The sequence below is a fragment of the Amblyomma mixtum genome, chromosome 9 (genome assembly GCF_055824585.1).
Source record: "Amblyomma mixtum isolate Tamu chromosome 9, ASM5582458v1, whole genome shotgun sequence".
NCBI classification, from domain to species: domain Eukaryota; kingdom Metazoa; phylum Arthropoda; class Arachnida; order Ixodida; family Ixodidae; genus Amblyomma; species Amblyomma mixtum.
In genome coordinates, this window is record NC_143020.1 from 49,463,470 (window position 1) to 49,489,441 (window position 25,972).

Here is a 25,972-nt window from a genome sequence, read left to right on the forward strand (position 1 = left end):
GTCGCTTTGGGACGTTAAACCCCATAAAACCAACCAACCAAACCATCTTCTAAACCATCAACTGAGATATGCGAGGCCTTCCACATTTGAAAGCAAGATCAGAAGTGTGTCAGCAAACCGTCTGTGGCCTTGTCGCAAAAAGAAGTTTTATATCGTGGAAACAGTCTGCCACGCGTCTAATAATGGTGACTTATCTTTTTATAGGATTTTTTTTCGGTGCTGCGCGCCAATCACCCACCCCAAATGTATTTATGTTTGTTCTGTCGAATCTAAAATTCAGTTGATGTTTAGCGCTTGTCCTGTCTGATTCTTTGCTATATCCACGTCTTAAGCGCTGGTCTTAATTTTATAAAGAAATTAATACACCAATTAAATAAATTGTAATACGTGCGGTTCAAACGCCCTGAAGTGACACGCTGTTTTCGTGGTCTCCGCATTAATTTAGACCACCAGAGGTTCCTATACGTTCGATGCTGTCGTACAGCGCGCATGCCCGCTTATATTTCGCCTCCACGGAAATACCGCAGCCGCGGCCGGGATTGAAACTATGGTCTTGAATTATCCAAAAGAAGTATTAGTATAGCATGATATATACGAGTTAATGTCCCGAATGCGCACATCGCCTATGAGACACCGTAGTGGAGGGCTTCAAATAGTTTGCACAACGTATGGTTCTTTAACTTGCACCGGCATAGCACAACATCCAGGCGCTGCATACCGCCTTCACATGAATGCGGCCACCACGGCCGTATTCGATCGCTCGTCCTAAGGCTTCATCACACACACACACAAAAAAAGCAAAGTAAGTACTGAATTGTACTGAAACAAGTACTGGGCTCAGTAAACAAAGTAACGAATGGACAAGATAGGATGGATAACTCAGTAGATGAATCTAGTGAAATCTGCTACCTAATTCTGTGAGCATTGTTTCTGAGCATAATTTTCTGAGCTTCAACAACTCTGCTCTTATCTGATTCTCACCAACTGCCTTCCACCTTTGCGTTGCTTTTAAAGCTTTATTTCCTTTCTCCTTAGCTACCGCCGACATGTCCCACTACTCTACACTACTGCTTCTCTCATTATCGTCTTGATTACTCCAGGAGGGTTGAAAACAGTTTAGAAGTCATCGCCTACATTGACAATCTTATTCCTTTTGCTAATGACATTGCCCTCCATGTTTCTTAGCGCATGCATATAATTTTATCATATCCTAGTTTCTACCTGACGGCTTTCATACTACCTCCGTTCTGTACACCATGCTGGGGTCTCTCCATATTATACTTCCTTAAGTCGGTAACCTTTCGGTTATTTATGACCTGTGATAGCTGACCAGTTTTATTCTGTACGCTGATTTGGGGCTTTCGGGCTTTGACGCTTCTCCTTCAGCATTTTATCTCCTGACCAAGCTTACCGGTACCCTGTCGATAAATCCTAGCGCCAACTTCTGTTGCTCAGTTCGCTTTGATATCTGCGAGATTACTGGTCGTCTGTTGAGCACTACCGCAGCACCCCTCTGTTAAAGCCAAATATCTGCTTTTCAGGGAGATTCTCAATTTGTGTACTTTCTCTCTTGCCAGCAACTATTTCATAGGCTTCTTTCTTAGTAGTTTCTTCCGTCCCCTCTTCAAGTATAGGCTGATCCGAGGCCTATGTCTACAGTATGTCTTCATCACTCACTACACACCAACACGTCTACTACAAGACATCGGCTCTTGCTTCCTACAATACACAAAAATTATGGCTGACAAACGTTTCAATTGACGGGTCCTTATTTGTGGAATAGTCTTGACTATAATGTTCAAGTTTCACCCACACTTCATGCCTTTAAAAAACAATTAAAACATTTTCTACTAAATTCAACCTAGTCTACATTCTTTAGTGCTTTGGTTTGTATTTTTTTTCTAATTATAACATGTTTATTTGACGTTTTCACTAGTATCCAGTGCCTACTGCTGTAACATGCTTATGGCTATATAGATGCGTTATTTGTTGTTGTCGTCTACATAATGAGTAATAGCTCATAGTGGTCGGGACCCTTAAACAAATTTTGTTGGGTCCCTGAAGTTGTGTGTTTGTATTTGATGTTTTATGCTAAAAATACTTTCTTTCTTTCTTACTATCCTTTGCTTACTACACCATACTTTACCGGGCACATCCACACCCCGCACGATGACAGGGTAAGTGCGCAGCATACAGCCCATTTCATTTAAGTGCTTAATTAGAACTTATAGCATAACCACCGCGTTGGATCAGTGGTTATGGCGCTCGGCTACTGACCCGAAAGACGCGGATTCGATGCCGGCCATGGCGGTCGAATCTCGATGGAGGCGAAACGGTAGAGACCCGTGTACTGTGCGATGTCAGTGCACATTGAAGAACCCCAGGTGGTCGAAATTTCCGGAGCCCTTCACTAAGGCGTACCCGATAACCTGAATCGCATTGGGACACTAAACTACCATAAATCAAACCTGAACTTGTATGTGGGCAAGCTGGTGCATGGTTTTGGTAATAAGAAGGCACAACAAAAAAAAAGACATACTAGAGATGGACAGGCCGACGTGGTCGACGATTTAAGCGAGGTCGACGATTTAAGTCTGGCTATTAGGCCTATTTTACGTCCACTTCGGGTTCTCCTGATTGCTCAAGAAGGAATTTATGATCTGTAAATTGTCTCATTCTTGAAATTCCACTAATAACTCCCCTTGCTGCTCCTAGAACCTATTCTACACTCATCAACTTCAGGGTGTCCAGCCTTTTTTGCCTATCTGAGCACTGAAATCATCCACCAGTACAGTACGTTGTGTGTTTACTTACCCGTTTGCCGATTCTACGTTTTCATAGAAGCATGCGACTTTGTGGTCATCATTACTGGATGTATACGCGTAGGCTTGTACCACCTTCATTTTGTACCTCTTATTATTCTTAAATGCGATAACTGCCACCCTCTCGTGCATGCTATAAAACTTCTCTGTGTTGCCAGCTATACGGACATTCATTAGAAACCTCGCAGCTAATTCTCGTCTGTCCGCTGAACCACAAGCACGGTACATGCCAACCCATTGGCACTGTCTTTTAGCATTCCCTTTAATACTCGCTAGTTCCTCGAACAACACAGTCAGACCAGCCTCACTGTATAAGGTTAGGGTTAAACGTTCCCAGGTTCATTTTCCAACGGCGGCTTGGATGGATTCAGAGATTCTTAGCGCCCTCTGTTGCGTCACAGGTCTGAACACCACCCTGATGAGGCACTGGGAACTGAGGGCTGGGGTTTTTAGTGTATCCATAAAGAAGGTGGTGGCCACGCTCTACACAAGGGTTGCCGAATACTGTTCTGATGAGGCAGTGCGTTGTCAGGTTTGGCCACTGGGATCGGGCCGCACCCGAGGTCTGGTTATTAAATTCTATAGACATGTTTTCTTTAGCCGATGGAGAGTGCTCGGCAACGAGATTCGATCCACGGTACCCTTGCATATGAAGCGAATGCTGTGCCTCTATAGTCGGATACAACTTAAGTCTGCAGTGAAGCTCCGCCCACATTCAGCCTCCGTGCACAGAATTCCTCCACGACGAAAAAGTAGTCCGCTGCTTAAACATTTCTTGTTACTTAAACAAGAAGCTTATCACAATAAAAAAATTATGAGCTCTAGAATTTTGATACGTAGATTGTTTGATAAAGTGAATTAAAAACCTGACTTCGTTTACTGTTGCGATTAGCCAGCGGAGTAATAAAGACGCCGGGGACCGCGGCCCAGTGTTAGTAACTGCTGTTTTTTTAAGTTGTATCCTACCATAATAAGCCAATGCTGCGCCGTTTGAATTATGCCATCGCGAGTCTTTAAATCATCACTTGAATTATAGTTTAGGAAATAATTGGTCAACATTACACATTGAGATTTCATAGCAAGGACTTACATTGCATATGACAGCGAAAACGGAGACGCCCTTGAGAATCACCTGCCAAGCACCTGCAGATGCGACAAAGGAAGGAAAGCGATAAGAACACAGTGGCAGTAGCTAACTGGGTGTACCCTCTTTGCGAAAAGTAACCGATCAACAGGTTTTTGCTTCTCAACCGTATAATGGAGCCTTTACGGCACCCCTAAAGACCAAAAGGTGTCAGACTCTCAGGACAAGGGTTCACCTTACTTTGCACAGATTCGGCGATTAAGGGCTGCCATAGGTGCTTCGCTTGGACGCTTAGAAACAAACCATAGTTGCCGGGCTACTTTTGGCAAAGACTGTACATGATTTCAAGGAGAGGCGATGTTTTTGGTCCGCTAGGCTTAAAAACAAGGCAAACCGATGATACTCTATCTGTAGGAATGCGAATACTTTATCTTGCAATTACGCTATGTTGACGTAAAACGTATAGTATCTAGATATTCAGTGTTGTCCCACGTGCATTTTCACTAGCCTTAATACGAGAGCAAAAGGAGACAAACACACCTTCTTGCACAACATATTCCACTGTCGCGCTAAGACATGCAGTTTCTGAGACGGTGGCTAAACTTAAAAGGATCGACTAACGATGATCATTTTTTTGGCGCAAGGCTATCTGTGCGCAAAGAACGCCATGCCATACGTTTTTTCTTCTACTCAAGGTACCTACTTATCAGATACCTATTTATCAAGTATTTAACCCTAAAGGAGCCGTTCACCAGGCAGGGGAAAGCTTGTACCCCTTTTATGCCCGGTGGGTACTCGGAGTTACTGGGGATCGAACCCTGCACCTCCCGCATGCGAGGTGGAGGCTCAAACGACTAGGCCATCGCTGCGGTTAAAAGGAGTGAACTTCCGATTGCAATTCTTCAGGAAGAAATGGCTGAAACTTAAATTGCTCATGACGTCACTGATAAGGTGCACTACTAATAACGCGCGTACATATTGCGGGAAGTGCAGCAAAGATTTAGCATGGGCGTATGCTGTGGCTCACCAATGTTGGGCACCCTCTCAGCGAGGGGCCTGCGCATCTGCGACGTGTACTTGTAGGCATCCAGGCGGATCTCCACGATGTTGTTGAGCAGCGCGAAGAGCGGCGCCAGAGGGAAAGCGGCCACAAACAGGGTGACGAAGCCGAACTGAATCGCTGCAGGTGGGAAGAATTGTTTATGTTTATGGGGGTCTAACGTCCCAAAGCGACTCAGGCTATGAGGGACGTCGAAGTGAAGGGCTCCGGAATTTTGATTTAACGTGCACTGACATCGAACCGGTTCTTTAACGTGCACTGACATCGCACGGTACACGGGCTTCCAGCATTTCACCTCCATCGAAATTCGACCATCGTGGTCGGGATCAAACCTTCGCCTTTCGGTTCAGCAGCCGAGCACCATAACCACTGAGCCAGCGCGGCGGAGGTGGCAAGAAATGACACGCCTGATATTCAAATACTGAAGCAAAAACTGTAGGCAATTTTGCATAGCCTTTGAAAACTCTATCAAGTAGCGCTTTTATTTGGGCTAATTTGAATATGTTCCTAAATTAGACAGTATACACCAAGAGCCAGGGCGCAGTCTACGCAAACATAGGGCTGCAGTCTGCAATCGATTGAAGTTTACTCTATACCACGCATTATTAGACATGTAATATGATAGCCTATTTTTTTATTCTGATGAAGGGGAGGTGTGCGGGAAAAAAAGCTGGAAATTCAGCTCGACCAGTTCTGTTCCCCGCAACACAAGTACAGAAAAATTAACTCTTGGCAGAGGAACAGTTAACTAATAAACTAGGATTGTTGAAAGATGACATTTAAACGGTATTCAGAACAACTTAATCCAAAAAATTGGCTGTGGTTTAACTATGGTTAAACCTGGAGTGAAGCGAGAAGAGGGCAAATACGGGCTGGTTGGTATATGTTTTAGGAATTGGAAAAACAGCGCAATCAAAGACGAGACACAAGAGAAGGACAAAACACAGCGCTGGTGTTTTGTCCTTCTCTTGTGTCTCGTCTTTGATTGCGCTGTTTTTCAAATTCGTAAGGCGCGAGAACTCCGCCGAGCCGCCTATTTATACAGCTGCGACACCTCTTCCCCTCTCACCCTCTCCACTCGACACAGCGCATGCGCACAGCTGTCGCAGCTCGGATTCACCGGCGCGCCGCGCCGCCGGCAGCAGCAGCTGCTCTGCACCACGTGACCACCCGGCTCAAGGCCCCGGCGCCGCCACGGAGCTCGATGGGTGCCACGCCGAAGGCTCGAAGAGCAGGCGTAGTGCAGCTCTCGCTACAAAAAGGGTCGGAGGAAAGAAACGAGGTGCGCGCACCCATCTCAAGGTATTCGTCGAAGAGAGACAGCGTGTGCCACGGAGCCAGCACGTAGTCGGTTTCCCAGCGAGGCACGCAGCTCCTTCGGTCTCCGCTGTCTCGCTTGATGCGGTCCCGCCGCCAGGAACGCCACCAGTTCATGACCAGTCTGCGGTGATTTGAAGGAACAGAGAGAGAGAGAGAGACTCTTTAATGAAATACAGAGAATTTAGCCGGCGTTTAAAAATCGCTGGCATGCTACTCTGCGTAGGGAGGGGAATTTGGGAGATAAAGACACAAGAAGAGCAGCGCGGAAGAGGTAAAAGAAAAAAAGAAGAATATAAAATGCGGCCATGAAATGGGTACTAAGGATGCAATGGCGAGTATTGATGTAACCGATGGAATGATGGAGTGCATAGTCCGACAAATGGGCTGCCGAAGTGCACTGCATGAAGAATGCATGAAGGTAACGTGCAAGTGAATTTAAAGCTTATCGAGATGTCCAATGTCTTTTAAATATGTAGAAAGAAAGTTCATTGCAAGTCTCTGTTGCCTGAAGCAGGCTAAGGGACCTAAAACTTTGTCCATTGTTAGGGGCACTGGGCAGAGCTTCTGCATGCAATGTTCATAGTACGCACGCTCGTTAGCATACGCAGGACACTCAAGCAGGATATGTTCCACAGTTTCTATCGAGGCACAGTAGAGTATAGCCCCAGCGGGACGCCGCAGGACAGCTAGTTTTGAGTTCATGCCAGCTTTACAAACAACTCCTAGGCAGTTGTTACTACTGTTGAAAAAACTGGTTCTCGCTATCTTGATTTGTGAACAGAAGGGTTACTTATTGTCAGACATAATAGGCCAAATTTTCTAAAAACAAAACGCTACATAAGAGCCCTTAGTTCATATTGAGAGGCCATACGATTTTGAACTATCCTGAAGAAGAATATTAGTGACGCTAAAGGTCGAGTCTTGGATTTAAGCACATCGCAAGGACAATTCGTTTCGGCATGGCATCGGCCTGGGTGTCCGGAAATGCAACAGTAAATTATGGTTTGTCTCACTGATAGGCTCACAATAGCCTTATTATCCTTAATAACTCTGCTTCAGGAGCCAGGAAGATCTCTCCTCAAGCTATCCCAAGCTATCGCGCAAATGCGAAAGCCAAAGGTCAGGTTGGGAATGATAGCCGAAATCGCGGAGTCAAGGAAAAGAAAATTATAAAGTGGATTGAACAATATAGAATAGAGGGTAAACTGTTTAACGAAGAATGCAGAGCGAAGATAGCTCGATGTAGTGATGACGCTAAACTATTTACAATAACAATGGAAGAAAACATTTAAGCAGGAATAATAAAGGATGATTGATGATTTTTTAGAGCAATTGAGCCGCAAATGACCTGCATAAAAAGAAAAACAAGCAGGGATGAAATCACAGCGGTACTGCTAGTGACACCAGGAACAGGTCACCCCTAAACAATCTCAGTTTTTGCGTTTTTGCTTCAGCACGGTTTTTATGTTTTTACCCTTGCTCAGTTTTTGCGTGCTTTGTGGGGTTTACCTTGCTGCTTGCTTAGACCGGCCTTGCTGACAGGTGGTGAACTGTTACATTTCAGATTTTACTGTTTGCACTTTCTTATCCTCGCGTTGTTTTTGCCAATCGAGCTGTGGTTTTAACACTCATCATTCCTCTTGCCATGCTGTCGTTTTCTGCTCTATGAGTACAAAAAGAAATTAAATCAAAGAGACAGAACGTTAGACGATGCAAGGAGCAAGATGGATTCTCACGGTTGTCCAATTTCCTGGATGTTGTTGATTACTTGCTTGCCCACCATTACAATGGCCAGCTGGACGCACACTTCGTATAGGCAGCCACCTTCGCACTAAAAATAAGGACAAAAAAGGCTTTGTATTACTGCCTTGGACACACTACATGGAAGTGTGAGGCAGGAGCACTTTGCTTGAAAGCGTTGATCTTCAAGGGAATAGTGGACACACGACCATTCAGCGAGTGTGCTGGTACTTGGTATTGTCTTCTAGGAAGAAGGCCGAAAACAAAAAAATGTCATGATTGGCCGTGTGACACGTATGTCGTAGAGCTCAGAGTAAACATTTGTAAAGACATGCGCGTATAAGGCTCGCAAACGGCTCCGCTTTCGGGCATGTGTCCTCGTGTGGGCCGGTCAGAGCATCGCAGACGCTGTCTGGCCTTGTGTATTCGATGCTAGATCATGGCTGTTCAAGTTGTGACTTTAATACTATCACATTAATTACTCAAGAAACACAGCCACTGCTAAAGCTATCAAACACCACTGAGATGGAATAGCCTGTGTATGGGGCCTTCCCTCTTTAAACGCTCGCTTATTGTCATTAGTTGAAAAGACATAGTCACAGAATAGTGTGCATCTGTCATGAGCTGACAATGAGCGAAACGAAGACCTTCGATTTCTATGCGAAAAGTGCTTTTATTCTGAGCTTACCCTCGCGCAAGCTCGCTTTAAACTACACAATAGACACCTTTAGCATACCGTGTACCGCGTTACCGTTACCGTTATCGGAGTACCGGGAGCCCACCGGCGGTGAGTACGCGCTGATTGGTTCCGACGTTGCGGGCGGTAGCATAGCTGCCGGCTATGTGGCGCCATCTGGCGCCGTGAAGACAATTTGCGCATGCGCATTGGCTGAGCGCAGGCTCCCGGTACTCCGGTACCGGTAACGGTAATACGGCACATGGTATGCTATAGGTGTCTAATGTCTGGGTTTACTTACTTTACTTACCAGACTAAAACAGCAGAGAGTTCAAAGATAACTTATGACATTAGGTCAGATTGTCTGTCCGCTGCTTAATGCGGTCTTTCTCTGAGCAAGGGAAAGAGTGTGGCTTTTTATGGACGTACCTTGTCCAAACTGTACCCAAACAAAGTTCCTTCCTTGCCTGGATGTCCGGAGAACCTGTGTAAAGGAAGCACATAGAATATGACAGCTTGTACAGTTCAATGTTCCCCAGTTCGTTTTGATGGTTGCAACGTGACCTTTTGTTCGTATTACAAAAGTTCTTAACGAACTCAAACTAAGGCAGAATGAAACTTTTCTGAGCGCTAAATTAAAGCACGGGGTAGTGCTCAGTAAAGGGACCTTTTACGCTGTGACTCTATGCTGATTGCTGATCACACGTACGTGTATATTGAAACTACGAACTGCATCGAAGTTTGTTCAACTGCAAGATATGGTGATAACCAGGCTTCTGCTTTGATCCATTATAGTGTGGTCTTGCTTTGAAAAACGCAAGCCTGATTTAACAAAGGCCACATGGCAGGCTGTGCTTCTCCGTAGTAAATTCTCTGCTCTTTTACATTGTTTGTAGAATGAGTGCAGCGAATAATCAGGAAAACTATAATACACTGGGGAAACAAATTGTCATAACATACGTGCGCGAGCTTACCTTCCTTTAAAGAACGCGATGTATATCAGTGAAGAATAGGTGTTGAGGAACGTGAACAGGAACATCTTGAATGTGAAGCTGTCCTCGTATTCTCGTTGCGTCCTTGGGCGCTCTGAAAGAAAAGTAAGATGGTAGAATAAAAAAGAACAATGTTTTTGAATAGAAGCACAATATTTGACAAAATTTCACTCCTTGCTGTAGCAATGGCGCAGCAGGATCAACGTCCACGATGGTATAAAACATTCATTTGAACAGTTTAAGGAACAAAACGCTGAGGCAAATTTTAGGAGGTTGACAATTATCGTTCGCATCAGGAGGGGCTTAAATTATAAAATAAACCTGCCGTGGTGTTATTTGCTGTGGCTTCTTCCTGCTGACCACCAATGCGCAAACTGGAACCCAGTAGCAGCGGTTGCATTTCAATGGAGGCGAAATGTGAAATTCTCCTATACTAAGATTTTATAAGTGAACAAAATTGCATCCCTCCACTAAAGTGCGCATTATAGCTGACGTTCGGCATGGTGGTACGAATTTTATAAATTATGCATCACTAAAGCTTTCGTACTTACACACAAGTCTACGTAAACTCGCCTTAGTGAAGATCTCTAAAAAGTATTATTTGTCGCTGAAAGATGATTACTGCTTTTACGGGCTATGGTCGTCAAATCAGGTGTTCAGAAGGGCTGCAGCGGTCTTCAAGTTTGCGCTGCGCGAATAACAGATATGCGCGAATATATTGTTTCAATGTTTTGCTGCCTATTTAGGGAATGTTGTTGACTTATAGCCGCCGGAACATGGTTTCCTATTTTGTGTTGGTTCCGCGAAGCAAATTATCTTGCTATCGTTGCCTGGACGCGATTAGATTGTTCCGAACGATCACAATCACAAGCAAACAACTCCAATGCTTTAGGACTGTTCGCTACAATGTAGGCGCGTTATCTCGAAAGTATCGACCCAAGTTTAAAGTAAAGCAAGGCACACAAAGACAGTTATCCTCTTTCCGAAGACATCGCAGTAAATTTTCGTCATCATCGCCGCCGTACTTTTTTCCTTCTCCTGTTAGAACGACCAGCCCAACAAATAGTTTTGATATCTTATCCAGCTCGCCTGTCATTGTTTACTCCTTTTTCAACGCCCGTCGTCACTGCAGCGTGGCAATATTAACACGTCAGAAGAATGAGAGAGTGAGCAAATTCCCGAAAGAGAAATGCATACCGATGTCAGTCAGTCGCGTGGCTATCCTGCTGTAGACCTGCGCGGGGTAGAACAGTAATACAGATAAGAAAAGTTGTGTTGCAGAGAGTCAACAGAAATGATAAGAGTTCAAAGGGTGCTGGTACCCTGTTCATGAGCAAGATGATGACGAGGTTGAGCATCGAGGCAGTGACAGCCGTGGTAACATGTGCCAGTGCACGCCAGTTCTGGTCCCGTGACAACAGCGCAACCAGGATGATGCGGTAGGCGATTATGCCGAACACCGTGCATATCACCAGGCACAGCTGCAAGCAACCAACCTTATCATTGCATCTAACGCTCGGTGGTGTTAACGGCTAGCGGTGACTTTTAAGAGAGCGTTCATTGTGCGAATCACTCACGGGTATCTTATATAGCGAATAATGCGCACTTTATTAATCTACGACTGGATCGATGACTTCGAGGCCGTGCCACTTTGCACTCCGATAATGCCTAGGACAACTTTATTCCAGAGGCTGGCCGCGATCATCGACTAGTGGCTCGACGGCCTGCCCCTTTGGAAGCACCGCTAATACCGGCGTTCGAAGGTAAAAAAAAGCGCTGACTGTCCAGTCCCTGCCAGCGTTGCGGCTTCCTTGTGAGCATACCGACTGTCTGAAGGTTTGAAGGTTTATTAAAACGAAATACAAATGAGTTGTAAGTTTCATAAAAAAGTTAGTACAGTAGGAGGTCCCAAAGTGAAAACTGTCAGGGGGACCTCCCATCAGGAATACATAAGGAAAGTGCATAATTTTGGCAGAGGAGCTATAAAAGTATACAATCAAGTTAAAACCTATTATTGTAATTTGCGGCAATGAATAAGTTATACAATAGTTAGCGGGCATAATTTAACAAAAAAGGCATAAAATAGCAGAACATAAGAGCAATAGAAAGAACACAAAAAGACATCAGATAACAATGGGCATTGAATAAATGCAGATATAATACACAGGCGGAGAAAAAAAAAAGAGGTTCCAGAAGATTAACAATATGACCGTTTGCTGTCAGAGTGGGGAACAGAAAATAAGATGAAGGCAACCTTAAGCATGGCATCAAGCTGAATGGGTTGATAGGAGATGTTTTTTTAGTAAAGTGTAGAAAGCGGGCTGCGAACGTGCGGATTTGATTGCTAGTGGTAATGAATTCCAGGTTTTGATGGCGGAGAAAAAAGCAGTTTGTTTTCCATAATTTGTGTTCACTTTTGGTAGAAGCATATTGTTTTGTTCAGATAATCTAGTGTTATTGCTATTAGAAAGGAAAGAAACGAGATACTTCCACTTAGCGCTTCACTGTATTGTACCAGCTGGAATCGCCGCTTGCAGCAGCTTTGGCGGGCTAGTTGGTTAAGCACCCTGAATCAAACAGCGCGAAATCAAGCACAAGAGACGTGAAAACAGAAGAACACAGTTAAGCATCGTAAAGCACAACAAGAGCGCTGTGTTCGTCTGTTAATTCCCTCGTCTCTTGTGCTTGTCTCTGTTCGCGCGTTTGATACAGGATGCTTTATTACTGTTGCGGCAGCTGACCCTCTCGAGTGCGTGATGTAGGTTTCTAAACGATACGAAGGAGTAACGCACTTTTTTATTCGCTGTTTTAGTAGGGCCCATTGTTAGCAGACCGCTCCCTTCTAATTGCGCAGTACACAAATTGTGAGGCACTAGCCTCATAATTTGAAGCTTTTTGTATGCATTCATGTCTTCAGTGCCATAGAAAACAAACGAAAAGATACAACACTTCCTGAAAAGCAGGTAAATTGACATAAAGTGGCAAGTTTCTTGAAGCAGTGCGTAAAAAAAAAAAAAGGAGTCGTGCCATATCGCGCAAAATTAAATTACCGCAAGGAGAGGCGGCTGGGAGTCGAACCAAAGCTGTTGTAACGCATCCAAAGCGGTTGTCATCTCATTACGCAGCAGAGCCGACTAGCAAAACTGCTCATGACCACCAAGACATGTATGATCATGCTGGGCCTACTCGCTGCCGGCGATAGAGCTCCAGTCGCGGTTTCTGCTTGAGGTGGCTGGTAATCACGCCTGAGCCTATTTGGTCTAGAACATTCTTGAGAGGTCACCGGGTTCAGTGCTTGTCCCGTGCTTCCATGCCCCGCACTACTGTTACTAAGAACATCTCTTTTTTCCATTTTCAAGAAAAAGTCATACTGCTTGCGAAGACTGAAAGCGTACATGTGTTACGGAATGACAGCTCGATACGGACACAAAAAATAGGGAGTAGGAGATATTGGGCCACGCTTCTTTCTCTGATTCGTCTGTCAATAAAATAGTTTCTTAAAATATGCGCTTATTGTTAATGTTGTTTAGTTTGCCGCCTCTAAGAGCATTGAGTAATTGAAAAGGGGACATGGGTCTCCTATTGTATTTCCCCTTCCATGCCATTCGCTAAGCAGAGTGAACATTATTTGCTTGATGACGCATCGTTTAAAGGGCGAACGGTGATGACCTCCTTGAACTGCCCTACTCGTCACTTACCATGAATAAAACGACAGAGTTGGCCCCGGATATTCTTATGATCTTCTCCCACAAAGGCACATAAGGCTCGTACCTCTGAAAAAAAAAAATACAAGGGTTGCTTTTGGACGTTTGCGTGCGGTATGCTCGCAGACGTGGCGAATTACTCGTACGCCAAATACAGGATTTGGAGAAAAATCAATTGAAAAGAGTATTTTAAATGCAACAAGAAAATGAAAGATGCCGCCTTCGATAGTAGTTTCTATTATTACTGAGATTTTCATGGGGTCAAATATCAGAAGACCGTCTTGTGAGTGAGTTGTCTGCAGATGAAAAAAAAAGTAGATTTTATTAGAGATCTTTTAAAAGTGTTAGAATTGAACAAAATGCACAGGATGAAGAAGCAGAGCCGATAAGAGGTCGCCGGCTCCCGAGCTTTTACACAGGTAGTAGAAAACCTTTAACTCCACCCCTCCACTAATAAAAGAGAACAACTTTTCTTTTTGTATTTTTTGTAATGAAAAATACTGGTCTTACCATAGTAACTGGGTTCAGCTTGTATACAGTGGCCTTGGCTTCATACTCTGGATTCACCACATCCTGGATTGTTTCAAAGGAAACGAAAACAAAAATAGTCTGGAGGTTGAATAGAAACGATGTGACAGCTGAAAAACGAATTGGAAAGGCTAGCTATGTGTACCCTGATATTACGGTAGACCACAGGGCGATTGGTTTATGCGAGGTCGTCGTTCAGTGTACGTGCTGTTAAGGAAGAAATGCGGAGATCATCAAGTTAACTGTTGTCGTTTGCTCCGCAGTGCTCCTGGCCCGCAATAGCGGCATATCTGCCCGATGACCGCCTTATCCAAGAATTATTATTGCTATAGTAAAAAAAAATTCTGAGCTATTGGTTGCGGCGACCACCTACAAAGACGGACAACAGAAAAATTGGCCGTTATGTTGCCAAGCCTCAGTTTGGTGAACTTGCAACCTTACCTCAATGACTTCATAAAGTTATTACGTCTTTCAGAACCTCGATGCTTATTGTTGCGCATCGAATAATTTGTAATAAAGAGGGACATAGTGATAAAAAACTTTTGCCTATCTAACCACAGCGTGGTGCTTTGGATTGATTGTTTTACTAGTCCTCCATGCTTAGGCATTTTCAGGGAATGTTGTTTTATTTAGTGAACCTTAATTAATTATCATCATCGTCATCATCAGCCTGACTACGCTCACTGCAGGGCAAAGGACTCTCGAATACATCTCCAATTAACCCTGTCCTTTGCCAGCTGCGGCCACCTTATCCCCGCAGACTTCCTTATCTCACCACCCACCTAATAGTCTGCCGCCTCCTGCATGCCTGCCTTCTCCTGATAACCAGATCGTTAAACTTAATGATTATCGGCTGAACCCTAATTTATCTGCCATAATTCTAAACAGTATACATTGCAGTTGGCATTCCAACTGCCTATGTTTATACTATACCGCTCTATGCCCCTCAAGCAGCAAAATTTACTTAGGGTTTATAAGCATTTAGTAAAGATATGCCTATTGTGCAGCGTTATCAGAAAACTACTCGGTGTTTGTAGCAATGTTGCGCATCACTTACTTTATCTTTCTACACTTGAGTTCAATCTGGCTTGAATATTTCACTTTAGATTTAGCGGCCCTGGTGCACACCGCGCGGAGCATTGATCATGGTAGCTTTTAGTCAAATGTTTAGGGGAATCCCCCAAGGTGGAGTAGATTTGTAATAAGGGAGTAATTACTCATTGACATCCACCCGAGCGAGGCCATACGGCTACAAAGGAAAGCTATACAGCTTTCTCAGAAACTTCGCAGTTAAAGAAAAATTCGCCCTGGTGCGGGGTTCGAACCCGGGACCACTGCTTCACTGGAGCAGTCGCTCTACCAAGCTAACCAGCTTATGGTAGGGCGAGAGCGAAATTATCGACAACTCGAAGTGGGAATAGTGTTGGTCAAATGTTCAGGGGAATCCCCCAAGGTGGAATAGATTTGTAGTTTCTAGTTTCGGAGAAAGCTGTAAAGCTTCCCTCTGTAGCCGTATGGCTGCGCTTGGGTGGACGCCAATGAGTAATTACTCCCTTATTACATGGCAGCTTTTAGTGCCCGAAACACGGGAGTCATCGTTCTGGCAACCGGAGTTTTTAGCGCCACTCCGGAGGAATGTGAATGAAGCGGCAGAACTGACCGGTTTCCTTGTTGGAGAGGGGCGAGCGTTTGCGGCAAACAACGTTGGGAAAAAACAAGGTAAAAACTTGCTGCTTATTGTTTTTATTTATTTATTTATTTGAACATACTGCAGGCCCTTTTCGGGCCCATGCAGGAGTGTTTACAATGCATCATTGATCAAACAGAGTAAAAACAAAAATTCAAAAATACAGAGATGTTTTCTGGCCCAAACACAAAACACAATTGTTGTGGATTTTACGAAGAGAAGACCATCGATACCGTTGCACTTGTAACCAACCGCTCTCTTGCGGCTTCCAGAACGTTAGTGGTGGTGGTGTGAGAAGGACAGCCTCAGACTTATATAGAGTAGCTAAAGAAATTTAGTTTACCAAATATGGGAACAGGTGAAAACTCGGAACGCTTAATGTAGGCAGTCAGCGACTCGGTGTTTTTTTATATTTATTGTTTTAATGCGGTAGGCGACAAGATGATTAGAACTACGAAAAACGCACGAAAATGTGAAATCATATTATAGGCGCGAAGTTCAAGCAGAACTGAGAATGTGGTTAGTTGAGAAATTATTGAATGACGTACAGAGACTTCTCGTTCTTCCATTTCTGCTTCCATTTCTGCAATCTCTAACGAGCTGCTAAGGCTATTCGCGTTGAAAAGGTGTTTACAGGTCTTTACAAGAAATGATTCTGGTCTCAACAGGGGCACACTGCCATTAAAGGAAACATTGAATGCGTGGATTGTCGTCTGCACTTTGCGCGTATTTTTAAAATCTAACCATCTACCCGCTAGCCGCCCACCAAGTCCATCTGAGTTTCATCGGTCTGCTAGCTGCGCATCACACAAACAATAACATTTCTTTCAAGTGGCACTTCAGATACTTCTTGCTGAGTCGAGTTGCCCCTTTCGTGTTCTACTCTCAAAAACAAAAAGAAATCGCAAAGGGCCACAGACCCTATGATAACATAAGCCGACGAACATTTTGTACAAGTCTGCGAAATGCCGGTTTCGCAAAAAGCCCACAAAAGGCTATCGCACAGGCTTCATCAAGGGCTGTACAATACAGCCATTTTTTTGAATAGGCACTTTTGCGCACTAAGTGTGATAAGCTTAAAAGACTATGCAGAATTTAGGCTACAATTCATGTGAACGGGAGCAAAGGTTCATCCAGTAACTTGCATGCTACAAAAGTGAGTGAGCGTACAAGCCGGCGGGTTATGATACCAACTTGTGAACAATCAGACCTCCAAGATGAGCAACAGGCCGTGGGTCCTGGTAAATATCGTAATAAAGCATTGCTTCTTTTGTAGAGCAGCGTGTCCCAAGTGTCCTTCTTATGGATTTATAATCTTACTTGCATTATTACTCCAAAGCGTTGATCACGCTTGCAAAGCTAAAATCATCAATGCCTGCGTACCCCCGCCCTCTCAATATGACCAGTGGTATTGAGAGCAACTTTCGATACATACTTGGGCAGACTGCCATCCCCGTATGCGTGGAAAATGAAGAAGAAAGTGTTGCTGAAACTAGGCGAAAGGTTGGGAAAGGGAGGCAGAGAAAACTAAAAACGAGCACGACAACAAGAGTCGAGCGCGGCCGCGCGTTTTTAAAGGTGCAGTGAAGAGGAATCTGAACTCGTCTTTTTGCCGCGGGAACTCATTCCACACGTTCCGAGCATTCTTAGAAACTTTGATTTATTGCCCTGTGTGGCCGATTTCCCTAATTAATTCGAATTAACATCCGGTTCCCGCCTTTTTCTTTAATTCTCCCCCGTATGGTGGGCGGAGTCGGCCAACGCGTGGAGTGCCTTTCACCCAGTCCCGTGGCGGCTTTGCTTTCGCTTTATTTAGTTTTTTAGGTTTCTGTGAATAAATAGTTTCATTCGCAGATAATATAGCTGCAAAATAAGCCCGCAGAAATAATAATACGCGTGGACTATTTGCTACTACAAATTACTACCTATTACTCCGCCGATGGCAGAGCGGCAAGCCCCCATGGAGCTGGCTGAAAGGCGCTCCACGCGTTGGTCGACTCTGACCACCGTACGTGGAGAATTCAAACAAAAAAAAAAGGCGGGAGCTGGACGTTAATTCGATTTAATCAGGAAAATCGACCACACAGGGCAATAAGTCGAAGTTTCTAAGAATGCTCGGAACGTGCAGATTGAGTTCCCGCGGAAAAAAGACAAGTTCAGATTCCTCATCAGTGCACCTTTAAGCGTAGTTTTGACACTTCCAAGGAGTACCGACATTGTAAACCATGAAGCAGACCTCTCGCAACGATTTATTCGTAACGCGAAAGCAGACACCATTTACCGCACATGAAAAACAGTCCAGAAATAGAAGTTAATTGAAATTTTTAGTGAACAATACAAAATAAAACTCAGGAACATATACAGGGTGTTTCACCTAAGACTTTCTGCAATTTTTAAAAATAAGCTATTTGAATTAGATGCGCGCTTTTTCCGGCATAGCATTGTCAGTGGTGTAGTACATCATAATACAGCCAGGACGTGCTAACTAGCAGGCTTGTTAACCAATATTTAATAGTTAACTTTTAAACTATTACCGTTGGGCTCCTTAATTATTGAGAGGCATGTAGCCCACCGTAAGTGATGTCCATATCCGTTTTTAGAATTTCGAGAACGCGATTATTCTCGGCGCTGTGGCCCAACAAATTTTGGCTATTTCGACGAGTTACGTGCACTGGAGAGGTTGCTTTGCCTGCAAGCTTCTCAAACCACATGTATTTTGGCGCGATGTAGGCGAAATTTGTTGGGCCACAGCGCCGAGGATAATCGCGTTCTCGAAATTCTAAAAACGGATATGGACATCACTTACGGTGGGCTACCTGCCTCTCAAAATTAAGGAGCCCAACGGTAATAGTTTAAAAGTTAACTATTAAATATTGGTTAACAAGCCTGCTAGTTAGCACGTCTTGACTGTATTATGATGTACTACACCACTGACAATGCTATGCCGGAAAAAGCGCGCATCTCATTCAAATAGCTTATTTTTAAAAATTCAGGGGGCACTTTGACTGTCTAAAGTGCGTAGAGGCGAAAGCGTTTTCCGCACCACTTTCAGTGCTTCTGTGGCACTGGTGGCGTCACATATAATTGAGTACTAATTACTAAGTGATTACAAATCATTAATTAATGCTTAATTACTGATTAATGCCTGAATACTAATTAACTGCAAATTAAGCTTAAGCTTAAGCTTCGCCTTTAGGAGTGGAACGCGACAGCGTGTTGTAGCGCTGCCAGGGAGTCCACGGAACGCCACCACCCGTTCGGCGCGATGCCTTGCCGTTTCAACGCAACGGTTTTTGAGGAAAGGAAATGGCGCAGTAAATCTCTGTCATCTCGGTGGACACCTGAACCGCACCGTAGAGGAACGGAGGAAGTGGGAGTGAAAGAAGAAAGACGAAGATGTCCCGTAATGAAGAAAATGAAAATTGTATTTGAGGAAAGAAAATTACGCAGTAACTGTCTCACATATCTCGGTGGACACCCGTCAAAATTCACGGGAGGAGGGGGGGGTGCACTTTTTTGACCTAAATTGTGGTCAGAGAGAGAGAGAGAAACAACTTTATTGCCATAGATTGGCGGGATTTACGGCAGGTGGGCTTGGTGTGGCCCCCAGGTGGGGGCGACTTCCTGGGCCCACGAAATGAGTGCCAGTTGGATGCTCTTGTCTGGCCTTCTGAGGAGTTGGTTCCATCCGTCTTCGGAGGGAGCTGGCAGTAAGGTTCGAGGGGGCGGATTTCAACCGCAACCCCAGAGGATGTGAGCCTGGGTGGCGATTTCTCCCTGGTAACAATTTTGGCAGACGGGGTCGTATTCCCCGTCTGTGATGAGTGAAAGTCTAGAATGGCTAAGGATGGAGTGTGTCTGCAACCTGCGGAGCAAGGTGGCTTGCGCTCGATTCAAGTCGGGGTGTGGAGGCGGGAACTGGCGTCTCATCTCTCTGTAGAGGTTGGTAATTTCGGCAAAGGTCTGGGGAGCCTCGGCAAGAGCGTCTGGGTCCGTGGGGCCGGCCGCCCGGTTGGTTAGTCCTCGGGCTAGTCGGTCGACCCCTTCGTTTCCAGTGGTCACTGATGTGTGGTTAAGATGTTAAGCTTCGCCTCTAAGAGTGGAACGCGAGAGCGTCTTGCAACGCTGCCAGGGAGTCCATAGAACGCCATCGCCCATTCGGTTCTACGCCTCGCTCGTCGGTAAATTAGTTTTTGAGGAAAGGAAATGTATTTCTCTCTCATATCTCGGTGGACACCTAAACCTCGCCGGAAGGGAAGGGAGAAGGATGGCAGTGAGCGAAGACACCGTATTCACTAGACGTGCCTTTGTTCATTCCAAACCATCGAGCTGGCATGGCGGAGTGGATAGCATGCTCGTCTCGCACTCCGAAGACCGGGGTTCGATTCCCGAGCTCGACCAATTTCTTGCTAGGTTTTATTTATTTATATGGCCTGATTAGAGAAGTTAATTAGGCTAATTGGGTAATTAAGCAATTAACTAAGCTCAGTCCCACTTACTTGGAGCATCACTATATGGTCCCTTCAATTGGTTGCATGGTTACTAGCCAAAGTACAATTGGCCCCGTTTATGGTTTAGGGGGTTTAACGTCCCAAAGCGACTGAGGCTATGAGAGACGCCGTAGTGAAGGGCTCCGGAAATTTCGACCACCTGGGGTTCTTTAACGTGCACTGACATCGCACAGTACACGGGCCTCTAGAATTTCTCCTCCAAAGAAATTCTAGCCGCCGCGGCCGGGATCGAACCCGCGTCTTTCGGGTCAGCAGCCGAGCACCATAGCCACTGAGCCACCGCGGCGGCAATTGGCCCCGTTTGAAATTGGAGCACTGCGACGTCACGACCGTTTCGACCAACTGAAAAGCGTGACATTCTCTGTCGACAACTGCTGCTTACAACGATGAGACATTAAAAGCTTTCGCCTTAAAAATTGCATAAAGTCTTAGGTGAAACACCCTGTATATATCCCAAGCAGGACAGGTAATCGGCTGAATATTGGAAATGTATTGGCAAAGGCGGGTACTATAAATGACACCAGTGAAACCTATCATTTACAATATTGCGCTGATTATCTGTGCTGCTAAAAACATTCCTTAATTATAAAGTTAAGAGCTCTTGCGGCCACTCATTAGCAGAAGGAATAACTCTACACGATGACGCACAGAACCCATCAAAACAACGTACAAGGAAGTAAGCTTTATCAAGCGTGCACCGCCTGAGCGGTAAAGTGTCGACCCTACGTGACTGCGCATGGGGCATTTATTTTGGCTGGGTTATCAAGAGCAAATATTACTTCTTTTTATTACTGTTGCTTTCATGTCCGCGACGGTTTGTCAAAAGCAACTCGCGGGACCAATCGATGATACCGCTGCTTTTAGCCAGTAATTTTGCTGGTCCGTGACAGTTCGCTGAACTCGCCTAATACTGTAGAATGGGAACGGCCCGGCCCTCTCGTTATCAGCCTCTTCGCCACCCGCAGCTCCACGCGCACGCGTTGCCATTCCGGCGCTCCGGTGCTCCGTCATGTGTGCTGATCTTTTTTACTCGCGACAGTACTTTGCAATGTACTATGGAGCTCTGTACCATTGGTCAGGCTGCATCGTTTTTAGTACTCTTCAGCTGGCTGCAGGCAACTTCAAAATGGATCAACAACCCTTCATTAATTATTTTACTTCACTCTATGCTCAACGTGCCGCACTTTCGTATTTTTGCTGAAAGCAAAACTGAGTTATTCAAGAGCGCGCAACCCTGGGAAGCTTTGAGGATCGTTGCTCCAATCCTTTAAATGTGTGTAAAATTCAACTACCTGCGATGCTACGGTTAACTTACTTCATTACTATGACATTTAAATGCGACACAACACAGAAGAATGCCCGAATGGAAGGCAGTTCTGCCGGAAGCTATTGTTCGATGAAAGAACCAAAATAGCACGAGTTTTCCTTAGGCTCTCAAAATCACAATTTTTACTTCGTGTGTATTACATGACTTATCGTGCCAATATTTTTTCCGGCGGTGTTATACAATTTCAGCGCACCAGTATTACTATCAGGTCATACTGCTGTGGCACCACGAGGACAGGAACGGAGACAGAGTGACGAAAACACAAGTGCTCACTAACAACTGACAAATTTATTAAAATCACAAAATATATAGACAAAACCAACGGTTACATGCACAGTCAGAACAAGGTTACAAAGGTGACAGGTGTTGTCGCAAGTCTGTCTCCGTCCCTGTCCTCGTGGTGCCACAGCAGTATGAATTCGTACCAACTCGCCCAATTCTCAACCCTTTTGAACTTTACTATCAGCTGCAACAACAGTTTCGCTGCAGCTTGCATGTTGTAACTATGTAATAAACAAACTTTGTTACCAGCTCAGCATGATAAAAGTGTGGGAGCATGGTAAGGGTATGCCCGAGTGTTTTGCAGGCTCCTGACGTCGACAGAATCCGCATTTTTCAGAAGAAATGGCGCCCTCTGGGGAGCGGAGGAAATTCTTCTGCTACGGGTTGAAAACAAACGCACGCGGGAGACACAGGTGTGATCTGGTTCAGCGAGGAAGCAGCTGTGCCTGCGAAGAGGCAAGGGCGTGCTTGACAGCTACCGCCATCTGTCGCATGCGCCTGTCACTATCATGAACTGCGCATGCGCAGTAGGAGTTGCCGGTTTTCGACAAGTGGAGCTGGAGGCAGATGCGCGCATGCGCAAAGCGTCCGTATGCAAAAAGCCGGATTCTGAAGGAGCAAAGGCGTTCTGCTATCGCAGTCGACGAGACTGGACAGTAGCAACAAGAGCGACACGTCAGTGATATGCAGGTGTGTTTGATTGCAAGCCCCACCTGTGTGAAGTTTTGGTTTTTGCTTATTTATCGATTCGGTGCTTCACACTTGAAAAGCACTAACACTGCGCTATTCTTGACTTATGGGCGTTTCCAGTGTAGTGGTCTCACCGTGAGCGAGTCGATGTCAGCCAGGTTCCACTCCCACCCCAAAACGCACTGTCGCCTCTTCCAAAGCTCGATAAAGATGGTGGCTGTGCGAAGTATAAAAAGATTCATCAGATGATTTCTAGCATACGTCCTAATGCGACAACATTCAGGTTGTAGTCATGCAGCTTCCGCTTTTTCCGAAATTTCCTGATTGGTCGAGAGACGTGACTTTGTGACGCCGTCACAACCTGCCTTATTGGGTCATCCTGTTTGGTAGAGGCCACGTGATTCTGTGACGTAGTCACACACTGCCCATGGCCGGAGGCTACCTGGCCAACAGATTATGAGCATCATGTTCACCGTGGCAAGTGGTACCCAATATGTGGAAGTTGGCTTACGAAAAAAAATTCCACAGGACCTCAAAATTTTGGAAGCCGGCCCTACTCAGAAAATGAAGTAAGGTGTTTTTTTTTCTGGATTTGTGCGAGAATTAAGATAGATTAGTGGGTCGAAGGGTCGGATGGAAAGTAGTAAAACATTCTAGAATGTGATGACTCAAGCATACCATATAAAAGCAATGGAATCGGTTCTAACATGAGTTTTGGTGGGACAATCGCAAGAACACAAGACATTCACTGCAAACACCATTCCGGGCAACCGGAAGGTTTTTCTTTCGTTCTTTAAAAGTATTTTTTATAGCATCCTTAATCAAGTTTTTAAAATTTACGTTTTTGTTTTAATTTTGATATATTATGTTCCATGAAGCATTTCTGAATGTTCTTTTAACTAATCAATTTGACGACCAGCAAACATGATTATTGAGAACGAAATCACTGGAAATTACAACCTTTATAGTATCAGTGTGCATATAAGCAAAGAGACGTTGCATACGGACGGCATACTTTCCTGTTTTCTGCTGTGCATGAATTTAGCTATGCATTTACCGTCCTCACGGCATTAATAAACCCACATATTTTAGTAGCTCTTGCCGCTGCAGCTAGTGAAAAGACTTGTTATGCTTTGTGCGTAGAGCAACACACACACACGCACTGCAAGAACTTCTTTGCACGCTATAAGGCGGTAAAGCTGAGGAGAATAGTGGTCGGCACACTTACCCCACAGGGCCATGAATATTGAGAATCCAACGGTGGCCGGGTTATCAAACATGTACACGATCTGGGGCGTAAATGAGAAAGATGCTTACGCGGGTAGAGAACTATCGCGTGCGGCAAATCGTTGTTTGTTTCTTTGCTAGATGACGGCTCTACCTGTGATGAAAGATGCAGCTGGCTTTCAAGACAACGACGGCACTCTATTTTATTGCAACGACTCAGAAAGAGAGGCTAACACCCTCTATGGGTTATGGCCCTTTCGTTCATTCAGTTAAGCGGACACTGACCTCAACAGCACCATGAAGCTTGGTTTTCTCTCATGGGAAAATATAGTAGGAAATGAAACTTGACGCTCAAAAAAACACTGGTGTGGGTGAGTGTGAACATTTGTGGGACCTTTCACCAGTCCGTGACGCTAGAAGTGAGCTAGTTTTCTACGAAGAAAAAATTTAGACTGTTGTGCCTTTATTGCTTTGCTCTCCAAATAAACCATGGGTATTTATGAATAATTGTGAAATCGCATGGCAGGTTTTAAGGTTTCGGCAAGTTATCTTTACAGAACGTCTAACCCATTGGAGTGGGGAAGCAGAGAATTGGTAGCGAAGAAAATAGCACTGGAAAACAAGGCATGGCCGGTTGGCTGCCATGATTTTAGGAAAGAGGGAAAAAACAAAGGATGGGTAAGAAGAGAGAAGGAACAAAACTTAAGTAAAGCGCTTGCACATATAATGTTGCACCAAAAGTGAACAAGGAATTTTTGGTTCCACAGAGTTAAGGTATTCTAGGAGTAAAGGAACGTCTTGTGGGCTATGGAACGGTTAGATTACATTTGAAGAATCATGGCCTCCAAGAACATTCATTTTCAGCTGGCTAAAAGCCATCCACAGACACTTAGGCGGGGTGTTGCAAGGACGATATAGGCAAAGGATATCGGGAACATACTGCTCACATTCACAAGTTCCGCGAGACACCTGTGTTTTGTTCGACTCGGATATGAATACGCCCTACAGTATTAACACACTCACAGGCAGCTCTAAAATACCTGCCTCTCATGTGAATGAGAATAGCGCCGAATGATATTTGTAAACTAGAAGTAGCTATAGACAAACAACAGCCTCGACGATGGTTCAAAGGGTTATGACAAGGAGTGCTTAGTTGCGAAAGGATTCATCACTAAATAGCACCTACATAATTGTGTACTTTGCTGTGCGAACGCAAAGCTCACTTGCCTTGCTGAAGGTACACTTGGTGTAAAGGTAATCGTAAGTGCAGCGTTTCTTGCAGCCCGGGCAGAGGACAAAGTTGCCGGCAATGTCAGGATCACAGGTCTCGGCCCTTGCAAGAGGACAAGGAAAACGATCAAATTTGACCAATCAGTAAATCAGCTAATTTTCAAAATTACCAAATCAGCGCATATTCAAAATTCTAAAAACTGATATGCATTTTATTTACGGCGGGCTACATGTCTTTCAGCAATTAAGGAGCCCAACAGAAATAGTTCGAAAGTCAACTATTCAACATTAGTTAACCAGCCTGCTCTTAGCACGTCATAGCTGTATTCTGATGTAGTACACCCTTGGCAATTATATGGCGAGAAAAGCGTTCTTCTAACTGAAAACGCCTGTTTTTTAAAAATTGTGGCAAGGCTTTGGTGAAACATCCTGCATAACCAACCAAAAGAAGTCCTGCTGTCCATTTCGGGTACAGCATATAGATATATAATGATGAGAAAGGGTTTCGTAACAATTTGCTGCGGCAAATTGAAATTACCGGGCCTAACCCGCTGTGTTGAGCAGCGCCCCAAATACGCGCAATACTTTTCCCGTGTCAAGCAGAGCCCGCAAGGAGCGTTCCTCAGGACGATTATTCGGCTTTGCCGCGGGAAAGTTGTGTAGCCGGTGCGACCTTGTACGCCAAAACTCACGCAACTAGGATGTGCGCCCCGTTGAACGATGCCAGGCAGCTCAGTGCACACGGACCTCTGCGAGTCGCCATTGACACCAAGGACATCACAGTTCCCCTCATCTCCAACCCCATCCGTGAACACTGCGCACTGTTTCTCAGGTGCGGTGTGCAGTTCAGCTTAGTTTTCGCTACCTGGCCCTGTGGTTTAACCATTTAGCAGTATGTTTCACCTACTTGGTGGTAGCGACGTCCAGCTGGCTTCACAAGGACAAGATAACAGCGGCGTAGAAAGAATGCGCACGGCGATTTACCCTGACGGCCGCAATGATCAAGAAATCAGAGATGGTTTTTGCTGTACCCATTCTTAACGCCCCAAAGCAACTCAGGCAAAGGACGCAAGGGACGCTGTAGTGAAGGGC

The 25,972-nt window shown here is 44.9% G+C and overlaps 1 protein-coding gene across 1 annotated transcript in view; it reads right to left on the reverse strand.

The window, feature by feature from the left end:
• The window catches only part of LOC149328939 (anoctamin-4), a 61,025-nt gene that overhangs the window by 11,974 nt on the left and 23,079 nt on the right, over positions 1-25,972 (reverse strand). Inside the window, exons 11-23 of the mRNA XM_089562020.1 lie at positions 24,878-24,983; positions 23,652-23,712; positions 22,558-22,640; positions 13,909-13,971; positions 13,393-13,467; positions 11,017-11,175; positions 10,892-10,928; positions 9,677-9,788; positions 9,132-9,186; positions 8,023-8,117; positions 6,259-6,407; positions 4,934-5,086; positions 3,913-3,965 (exon numbers count right to left, since the gene is read on the reverse strand). Of these exons, the coding sequence (XP_089418146.1) occupies positions 3,913-3,965; positions 4,934-5,086; positions 6,259-6,407; positions 8,023-8,117; positions 9,132-9,186; positions 9,677-9,788; positions 10,892-10,928; positions 11,017-11,175; positions 13,393-13,467; positions 13,909-13,971; positions 22,558-22,640; positions 23,652-23,712; positions 24,878-24,983 (1,201 nt within the window). The remainder of the gene's footprint in view (positions 1-3,912; positions 3,966-4,933; positions 5,087-6,258; positions 6,408-8,022; positions 8,118-9,131; positions 9,187-9,676; positions 9,789-10,891; positions 10,929-11,016; positions 11,176-13,392; positions 13,468-13,908; positions 13,972-22,557; positions 22,641-23,651; positions 23,713-24,877; positions 24,984-25,972) is intronic.